Source organism: Lactuca saligna, chromosome 5 (genome assembly GCF_052625555.1).
Source record: "Lactuca saligna cultivar CGN05327 chromosome 5, ASM5262555v1, whole genome shotgun sequence".
Classification (NCBI taxonomy): Eukaryota; Viridiplantae; Streptophyta; class Magnoliopsida; order Asterales; family Asteraceae; genus Lactuca; species Lactuca saligna.
In genome coordinates this window covers 207,471,566-207,481,721 of record NC_136421.1, presented here as the reverse complement: position 1 = coordinate 207,481,721, position 10,156 = coordinate 207,471,566, and the positions used below count along the sequence as shown (strand labels likewise).

The 10,156-nt window shown below is 34.4% G+C and overlaps 1 protein-coding gene across 2 annotated transcripts; it reads left to right on the top strand.

Moving 5' to 3' along the window:
- The first annotated feature begins 449 nt into the window (after positions 1-449).
- On the top strand, positions 450-4,168 carry LOC144998673 (kinesin-like protein KIN-13B). Of its 2 annotated transcripts, XM_078958406.1 has the most exons (11): positions 450-595; positions 718-901; positions 1,230-1,427; positions 1,509-1,805; positions 1,929-2,088; positions 2,185-2,344; positions 2,431-2,733; positions 2,828-3,046; positions 3,138-3,501; positions 3,594-3,659; positions 3,807-4,168. In XM_078958406.1, the coding sequence occupies exons 2-11, from the start codon at positions 725-727 to the stop codon at positions 3,987-3,989; spliced, it is 2,127 nt and encodes a 708-aa protein (XP_078814532.1). In that variant the 5' UTR covers positions 450-595; positions 718-724; the 3' UTR covers positions 3,990-4,168. The 2 variants fall into 2 exon arrangements, with proteins under 2 accessions (XP_078814532.1, XP_078814531.1); XM_078958405.1 differs by having other exon boundaries at positions 450-901.
- Positions 4,169-10,156: the final 5,988 nt, after the last annotated feature.

The window sequence follows — 10,156 nt, the reverse complement described above, 5'->3', positions numbered from 1 at the left end:
AGCAAAGACAAAGGAACAATAAGTCGTTACAGTAAGATATAAACATGATACTTTGTAAAGAAACATACATACCTGTGAACCTGAGGTCCGAAAAGAGACATTCGTATACCTACAAAGGGAAATCTGTAAAAAAGATGTCGATAAGGATTGGAGAAAAATGAAAAAAGAGAATTAAAACCATAGAGTCTAGGTTTTTAAATATTTATTTTTATAATTTTGTTAATAAAATTTATTATTTTATACATACAATTTGTCGTTTTTTTGAAGTTTAACATTGCTAATGCAATAGCTTTAGCTTTTATTTTTATTTTAAAGTTGAACATTGTTTATGTGTGAATGATGAGAGATTTTGTTTTCTTTAAGAAATTGACATTTTTGCCCTCGCCCTACCCCACCCCCACCCGACCACTAAATAATTCTCCCCGCCCCTGTTTTCAAAATCGATAAAAGTTTCAAAATCAAAAAAGCCCCCTTCAACACTCAAACACAACTCTCCACACCAATCTCAATCCCAACAACCATTCCATCTCCATTACACCTTCAATCAGCTTGCAGATTGCGATTCTCAAAGATCTAATTTGTCCTCCTTGTTTTGGTACTTTGATAGCAATTCCTATTTTTACTGCTTGCCGGCCGGCCGGCGATTTTGTCTCCGTGCTATTGTATTTCACTACAAAGATTCAGTTCACGAACCCTAATCGGACAGCGCTGCTGCAGATTTTACATGAACACAGGTGGAAGAGTAGCGATGCAGAGATCTGGTTCCAACGGAGGACATCAACATCAGCGTCAATATTCATCCTCCGATAACTTCATCGACACTAATTTCAACAACAAATGGCTTCAATCAGCTGGCCTTCATCATCTCTACTCCTCTAACCCCAATCTACCTCCACTCCAGGTATCCTAAACTACCTCACACGCTTTCTTCAATCGTTTTCGAAATATTCAGAGAGCTGTAGCGTTTCAGCCAATATGATTGGTATTCAAGCGCTGTTTTCTACAGTTATTGGTATTTGATTTCACTGCATTATGTTTATCGCTCATTTATGTTTTCACCAATCTATCTCTTTATAGTATGTAGATGAATCGTTTGTGAAGTAATGATACTCGTTATATAAATGTAATTTGATTGAGGTTTCATTACAAGTTCTAGCTGTTTGAACGAGAAGCAACTGATTTTGGAATTTGAATTACTTTTTTTTTGACAAGTTTCAAATTGACTGCAGGATTTTGGGTTTTATGGGAATAATGATGTTGAAGGTTCAAGGTTAAACAGGAATTCACAGAGGAATGCAGATGTTTTAACTCCTGGTTCTCGTTCATCAAGCTTTACAAAGTATGGTGGTGTGGAACAAGTGTCATCCAATGAGTTTAGCCCTGGGTTACTTGATCTTCATTCCTTCGACACTGAGCTTTTAACAGACGTCTGTCCCCACTTCAACTTTACTTCTCATAATTATGCATTTTGAAAACACACCATTAAAATTAATATTCTGTATCTGCAGGTTCATAGTGAAAACAACTTGAATTTGCTCAATCAACCTCTATATGCTGAAGGTCTTGATGATGTCAATGCTTATTCCTTAACCAACAAATTTGCTAATATTTCTTGTGGTCCAATTGAGAACAACAATCTTAAGAGCTCTTTAGCAGATAAAGAGAAAACCAACAATGTTGCTAAGATTAAAGTTGTGGTGCGCAAGAGACCACTTAACAAAAAGGAACTTGCAAAAAGGGAGGAAGACATCATCACCATAAACCCTAATTCTAGTTCTCTCACTGTTCATGAATCAAAAGTCAAGGTAAGCTGAAAGCTCCATATGAAGCTCAACTGTAACATATCACAACATACCTTTTTTCTTACTTTCTTTATTCTTTATAGTTCAATTCACCATAATGGAGACTCAAATTTATCGCCTTTGCAGGTAGACTTGACTGAATATGTTGAGAAACACGGATTTGTTTTTGATGCTGTTATGAATGAAGGTGTTACAAATGATGAAATATACTCTGAAACTGTGGAACCCATTGTCCCGATTATTTTTCAGAAAACAAAAGCAACCTGCTTTGCTTATGGGCAAACAGGTAGTGATGATTGTTATTACCTTATTGTAATAGTTCAAAACATATTTTCAAGATCTTATTTTCTCAATAAATCAAATCTTTTACATTTTTATACAGGTAGCGGAAAGACCTATACAATGCAACCCCTACCCCTCAAAGCTTCACAAGATATCTTCAGACTCATGCACCACACTTACAGAAACCAAGGGTTTCAGTTGTTTGTCAGTTTCTTTGAAATTTATGGAGGGAAAGTTTTCGATCTTCTTAATGACAGAAAGTGAGTTTCAACTTTCAATCATTTTATACTAAAGTCAAAATGTTTATTTCTTGTAGAAAGTCATGGAATATCACATTACATAACAGGAAGCTTTGTATGAGGGAAGATGGAAAACAACAAGTTTGCATAGTGGGGTTGCAGGAATACATGGTATCACATGTGGAAACAGTGAAGGAGTTAATTGAGAGAGGAAATGCCACAAGGAGCACAGGTACAACAGGGGCAAATGAGGAATCTTCTAGATCACATGCTATTCTTCAACTTGCTGTCAAAAGATTAATTGATGGCAATGAATCCAAGCCTCCAAGATTAGTTGGAAAACTATCTTTCATTGATCTTGCTGGAAGTGAAAGAGGAGCAGACACCACTGATAATGATAAACAAACAAGGTTACTTGATGAACTCTTTTAATTCGTTAAAAAAACTTAAATTCAAGAAACACAAAATAGATTTGTTGATGAATCTTGATCATTGATATTGCAGAATGGAAGGTGCAGAAATCAATAAAAGTTTACTCGCTTTAAAGGAATGTATCAGAGCACTTGATAACGACCATGGCCATATTCCCTTCAGAGGGAGTAAACTCACCGAAGTTCTCAGAGATTCCTTCGTTGGAAACTCGCGAACTGTTATGATCTCATGCATTTCACCAAATTCTGGATCTTGCGAACACACTCTAAACACATTGCGATACGCAGACAGGTGAGAAAATCGATTATTGTTCGTGAGCGTTTTTATTTCAACAACAACAACAACAAAAAACCCTAATTGATTCGATTTTTGACGAAATTAGGGTTAAGAGTCTATCGAAAGGGAACAGTTCGAGGAAGGATTTATCATCTTCAACATTTAATCTTCGGAATTCAATCGCGTTGCCTGTATCGCGTTCGGAAGATGTTAAAATCGAGAGATTGCCATTGCCATATGAAACGAACAGATTTGGGTGGCCGAAACAACAGGAACATGTTTCTGTTGCGAGATCGGTGACTTACTTACCTTCGTCGGAGAATTACAGAAGTGATTTTGGTAATACAGATGAAGAAATCATGGAAGATGATTTTGATTATTCGATTGAGAAGACTGATATTCAGATGAAACCTATCGTTGAAGAAGCCATTGATGCTCATGCAACTCACGAACTCAATGCGCTTTTGGAGGTAACTTTTCGACTTGGTCGCTTTTTGGATGTCGTTATAACGCAATGATGGTTTTATTTTATTTTTGTGGGAAAATTTTGATTTTTTTTTAGGAAGAGGAGAATCTCGTGAGTGCTCATAGGAAACAAGTGGAGGAGACTATGGACATCGTTAAGGAGGTAAAACCTTTTTCTTTTATTTTGTCATTTATATTAAAAAAAATATATATGAGAAAATAAAACTTGATGAATATATTTCAAAATTAAATATAATAAGGAAAATACATTGCTATTTCTTATATTCAACCCTGTGATAATCGTATACAGGAAATGAACTTGTTGGTTGAAGTGGATCAACCAGGGAATCAACTCGATGAATATATTTCAAAATTAAATATAATTCTTTCACAAAAAGCAGCCGGGATTCAGCAACTACAGACACAATTACGTGATTTTCAAAAACATTTGGAACAATACAACGTTCTATCATCTACTTCGGGTGGCAACTAATATTATAGAGATACAAAAAGTGAGCCATTTGTTTCTATCTTGTTCGTGTTAAAAGATTTGTTTTTCTTTATATTTAATCTGGGCTTGGGTTGGGATGTGAATCATGAATCATGTAAGATTTGTAACTTGTGATAATTTATACAAAATCAAAATGCCGTTTTGATTTGGAATTACCAAAAGCTTTAATTTTCTCTTTCTGTAATCCATATAAAAAAGATAACGACTGTTAGAATGGTAAATAAATATCTTTGTAAACGGAATTATTTGAAAACGAATATGTTCAAGGCAACGGTTGAAAAAAATATATTTGGAATTAAGTAGCGACTATATCATCTAGTCACCAAAAAGAATCCCATCCACTATTTGCAATTAGATTCGGGAGTGGGGCTAAAAGGAAAAGTGATTGGAAGTTTTTATGTTATAATGACTGTATTCGAAAATAATGAACCGATGCATGTTTCTGACTACAACGAATCAAGACCTAATCTTAGCTTCTGAAAGAGAAACATATTAGAATATGATTTTTAAAAAACTTTTCATTAAAGATAACTTTGACAAAGTAGCCGAAAAACTATCTTTTAGTTAATAAAAACAATGTTTAGTAAAATTTGTCGAGAATTTAGTATTTAAAATAATAATTGAGAATTATAATAAAAATATGTGACATATTTCATTAAATTAAAGTAAATACACAGTAATAGTTCTCCCATTATTTATGTGAAGTGAATTTTTTTACCTATCATATTATATTTACAGTATATCATGGATTTAATTGTCTAATTGTTATGTATGTGTGTAATCAATGTACATTGTTGAACAATGTTGAAAATCATGTATTATCGAATCATTCCTTTGCAAAGATGAGCCTATATGATTAAAAAGTCTCTTGAGCATTGGTTGAAAATATATCTTCAAATTGATTACTAACCGATGATATCTAATACGAAGATATAATGACAAATATCATTTTTTGTGAGAATATCATTTGTTTGCTATGTAATTATTTTCTATACGAAAGAAAGATAAAGAAAAATTTAAATCAAATATTGATCAACACAAAAATAATAAACAAATATCAAACTAATTGTACCACCCCTAGTCTTTTAGAAAATTCATAAAAAGTGTCACAATTGCATAAAAGAATACTCAGGTGTCATGCGTTGATGGTGTCATGCGTTGATCCTTCCCACCCAGACATGAATATAAAACATATGTCAAAGTCACATACAACTATGAATGTTTGAACTCTTAATATTCTCCTATATCTCATTTGGTCGACCATTCATATATAAACATATTCATGAGTACCATAGTAATATAAATATTGTTGATTTTATTTTAATTTCCAAAATTCATCGAAAACCTATATAAGAAAATTATTGATGGTGACTAAAATTTTAATGAGAATGTATTGAACTGAACTAAAAAACTTCATAATTGTCAAAAACATAAATATGGTTCATTCCTTTTTAAAATCAAGTAATTTGTATATATACCTTTAATAATTATAGAATTTGAAATCAAAGAAATCAAAATAGTATGATATGGATCATAGTATTAATTTCTCCATATCTGTTTCCAAAATCGCTGTTCAAAATTATGTATAAGTATAATCTTAATCAGTTGTTATCATAATTTCGTGAAATCTGGACTTTGCAACATCACGTTCGAATACCAGCTTCATAAGGTTAGCATTTTTTTTTTTGATTTACTGATTCATTTCTTACATTTGAGTATAGTTTATGTGTTCAGTATATGTATCAATGACTTATTAGTGAGTTTTTGATAAACATATTTTTCTATTCTCTCTCCCTCCTTCTCTCTCTTTCTCCCTCCCCCTCTCTCTCTCTCTCTCTCTATATATATATATATATATATATATATATATATATATATATATATATATATATATATATATATATATATATATAGGGGAGGGTTCATGCAAAAATGTAAATAATTTGCGAAAACGCGAAAACAAGAAAAACCTATGATATTATATCACCTCAACATTATATTTTGGAAAATAATTCATCCAAACTTTGAAATACATGATGATAATCGATGATAGATGATAAACTGTTTCATATTAGCAAAGTATGATTTTTAACATTTTTATCATGAAAACATGAATTTAAAAATGATTAAAGACGTGAAAAAAATATAATTATAAAAACCGTCTTTAAATCTATATTACCACAACACCATCCAATTCAAACTTACTATCTTTAATTTATTGCTAATAAAATTATTTTTTATAGTACATGTGTTTAATTTTCATAAGATAAAATCTGTTTTCGCGTTTTCGCAGGATATTTATATTTTCGCATGAACTTACTTCTATATATATATATATATATATGTGTGTGTGTGTGTGTGTGTGTGTGTGTGCGCGCGCGTTTGGATTGGGTTCTATGTTTGCATTGAATGAAATAAAATTAAGTTTAATTAGTTTTGTATTAATTGGATTGAATTATGTGTTTGGATTTGATGAAAAAATAAATAAAGAAAAGTAAAAATGGAGTACCTTCCCGAAGGGTTTAGTGTGCGTGTGTGTGTGTGTGTGTGTGTATATATATATATATATATATATATATATATATATATATATATATATATATATATATATAAAATAAAATAGAAACTTGATGACATCACCTTCAACAATCAGGTGCATTCATTGTGTTTATTTAATTAATTTCAACCATTAGATCATTTTGATGATCTCATTATAAAATAGAATAAAATTAATATTAACTAAATTAAGTTGACTACATTTGGAAAGTTGGAAACTTATTAATGGTGACTGAAATTTTTAACTGGAATGTATTGAAGTGAATAAATGACAACATAATTGTCAAGACATAAATATGGTTCCTTCTTTTATAAAATCAAATAATTTGTGTATACCTTTCATAATTATAGAATTTGAAATCAAAGAATTCAAAATAGTATGATATGAATCACAATATTAATTTCTTCATATCATTTCCAAAATCATTGTTCAAAATTATATATAAGTATAATCTCATTTAGTTGTTATCACAATTTCGTGAAATCTGGACTTTGCAGCATCACGTTCTGTAACATACGGACTCCCAGGTATATTATTCATGTGATTGAATGTTGAAGTTGATTGAGTGACTCAATGAGTTGTGAGTCAAACCTGTCGAGTTGACCACGTGGGATTAACGATAAGACTCGATGAGTCAGAGAGCTGACTCACCGAGTTGGTGCTGGTCAGAGAAACCCTAATTTCCTGGGGTTGGGGCCTATATAAGAGAACTTATGCCTCATTTCTGCCTCCCCAGCTGCCTAGCCTTCCCGTGTAAAACCCTAAACGAGTATAGTAAGCTATGAGAGTCTTAGAAGCTGAACTTGGAGTAACCTAGTGCATCTCTTGAGGAGAAAAGGAGATTATCCTCCAAGGAATCAAGAGAATCAGTTAGATCTGATGTATCTTCATGCAAGGGCTGCAGTGGGAGGTAAAAGCTTGCACCTTTCTCATTTATTTGCATGGATCTCATTCTATGGAAGATTAGGGTTTCTTCCACCTTTTTATGGGGCTTTTAGCATATAGAGTTATCTTGGGGTTTAAACCTCAGATCTGGACCTTTTGAGGTCCCTAGAGTCTAAAGGTCCTAACTTTATTCATCCACATGAGGGTTATTGTGCTTAACACCTTGTGAGAGCATGTTTTGGTATGTTAGAGCAAAATTACCATGCATGAACGTAAAGATCGAAGCTTTAGGTAACAACCGAGTCTTGAGATGCTAGATCTAGTGTTTGGAGTAGTATATCTGCTTAGAATCGTCTGAATAGGGAATGATTTTGAATGGACTCGCTGAGTCGATGAGCCGAATCGACGAGTCGGTGAGGGTTTGTCCTAATGAGCTTGATCCGCGATGACCCGACGAGTTGGGTGTCAACTCGATGAGCTGAGCTGGACCTTCATGAGATATTTTAGGAAAAGAGTGGACTCGACGAGTCACATAGGTGCACTCGGCAAGTTGGGTCAAACATGGACTATTGACTCGAGTTTGACTTCTGTTGACTTTAGGGTTTGGTCAAACATGAGTAATGGAGACCATGGAGTGGTAAAATGGTCTTTTATCTACTTCAAGAGTTAGAAAGATATAGAATAGCCTTCGGTTATTAGAGTCATGAAAAGAGTATTAATTAGAGATATTCATCCTTTGTGTTAGGCAGAGGCTAGTTTGAGATTCGAGTGCGAGGTTATTGGCTCACTTGCTTGCAAGGTGAGTCTTCTCACTATACTTACCATGAGTGGTATCTTTGTGTGAGATGTATTATGTGCTTATATTGTGTATTGTGATATCATGCATTACTTTTTTGTGACTTATGTTGTATATTATTTAGAGCTTACAAAGTTAGGACCGGAGGGTCCATCAGAGTTGTGGGACTGGAGGGTCCCATTGAGACGCATTGACCAGAGGGTGTTACTGTGTTATAGCCTCGAGTTGCTACAAAGCTGTGTGTGGTATTTTGGAGAACTCACTAAGCTTCGTGCTTACCTTGTTATGTGTTATATGTTTCAGGTTTTTCTCAAGATCACAGGAAGGCACCGACTTGATTGCACACACCAATAAAAGATTTATGTTTTGAGGATCTTGGATTTTAATCAAAAAATTATGGAGTTGCGATTTGTAAATTAATTAAACGAGATTTTTTAAATGTGTTATGAGAATTTTGTGATTTAAAATGAAAATTTTAGTTGAAAATTTACGTTGTTACACGTTGGTATCAGAGCCTTGGTTTGAGGGATTCGGATGCACCTTCGGGTATGTTTGGACTCAAACTGGGGATTTGAGAAAATTTTTCAGAAGAAATGATTTTTCTAAAACAAGCAAGAGTTCCTAAGACAAAATGAGTAGTAGCAGTGTGTGCAATCAACCAGAGCCCGAACGGTGATTTCCCAAAATACCCTTACTTATTTGTGTTATGAGTTATTATTTCGATATTAGTGATACATGCTAGATGATAGGCTAGGTATTTCATATATTAGGGCTAGAGTTGCCCGATTTCTGATTCCTTAGCCTATGAATTGTTGTTGTCTGTGATGTGCTTTGAGTATGTATGGAGTAAGAGTATCTAACATGATTCTTTTAGAGAGAGATTTGAGTAGAGGAGTGATCTAGGAGAGATACCTAGATGAGCATTGGAGAAGCCTACTAAGGGAGTAATTAGATACATGCGAGCGGTAGGGTTGCTTGAGTTCGGTGATACCTTTTGAGTGTGAGTAGAGCAAATAGAGTTGTAGCCTAGAGTGGTTTTACGTGTTGGTGGAGATTATTCGATACCCAAATGCTGCTTGCTTCGTGCTTTGTGGAACTCTTGATGATGGGAGTGAGTTACTAAGTGAATATAATGATATTTAGGAGGTAGATGGCTGGCATCGAGTTCTTCAACAGCTGATGGTAGAGAAGTGTGAGAATCTAGGAAGAGCCTAGGGAGTGACCTTAGTCAGGTGAGTACGCTGTTATAGGAGAGTATTCACTGGGGAACAACCAGGTTTAACGAGGATGGTGATCGAGGAGGTTGAGTAGCTGCTTAGGAAATATGGGACGATCCGTGTGGAAAGTATGGGTAGATGTGGCAGGTATTATGGGCCCGTACTACTGAAACCAGAGGACCTGTACTCGAAAAAAGGAGAATTCAGAGGTTCTAAGTAGTAGATTGAGAGGAGATAACATGGTTCAGGTACCATGATTTGTAGCATATTGAGAGGAGATAACATGGTTCGCGTACAATGATTTGTAGCAGGTTGAGAGGAGATAACATGGTTTGAGTACCATGATTTGTAGCAGATTGAGAGGAGATAACATGGTTCGGGTACCATGATTTGTAGCAGATTGAGAGGAGATAACATGGTCCAAGTACCATGATTCGTGGCAGTTAGTGCTTCTAGTTTTACCAGTTATCTTGTTGTGATTGATTAGACTGAGATCAGATGCAATAGGGTGTGGGGCCAGAGGGCCATGTTGAACGAGTCTCACTGGAGCATGCCTTGAGGGGAAATCGAGTTAGTTTCCGAGAGATTTTTGGTGAGATGCCAGTTGGAGTCGAAGACTCAGGGATGAGTAGAGATGATGCTTATTGGAGGATCACAGTCGAAGTTGAGTAATCGACTGAAAGATAAGGTGTCA

Excerpts from the sequence above, each read along its gene's own strand:
- LOC144998673 (XM_078958406.1), top strand. The coding sequence starts at position 725 with ATGAACACAGGTGGAAGAGTAGCGATGCAGAGATCTGGTTCCAACGGA. Across the intron at positions 1,428-1,508 it reads ACACTGAGCTTTTAACAGAC|GTTCATAGTGAAAACAACTT; the intron begins GTCTGTCCCCAC and ends CTGTATCTGCAG. Across the intron at positions 1,806-1,928 it reads TTCATGAATCAAAAGTCAAG|GTAGACTTGACTGAATATGT; the intron begins GTAAGCTGAAAG and ends TCGCCTTTGCAG.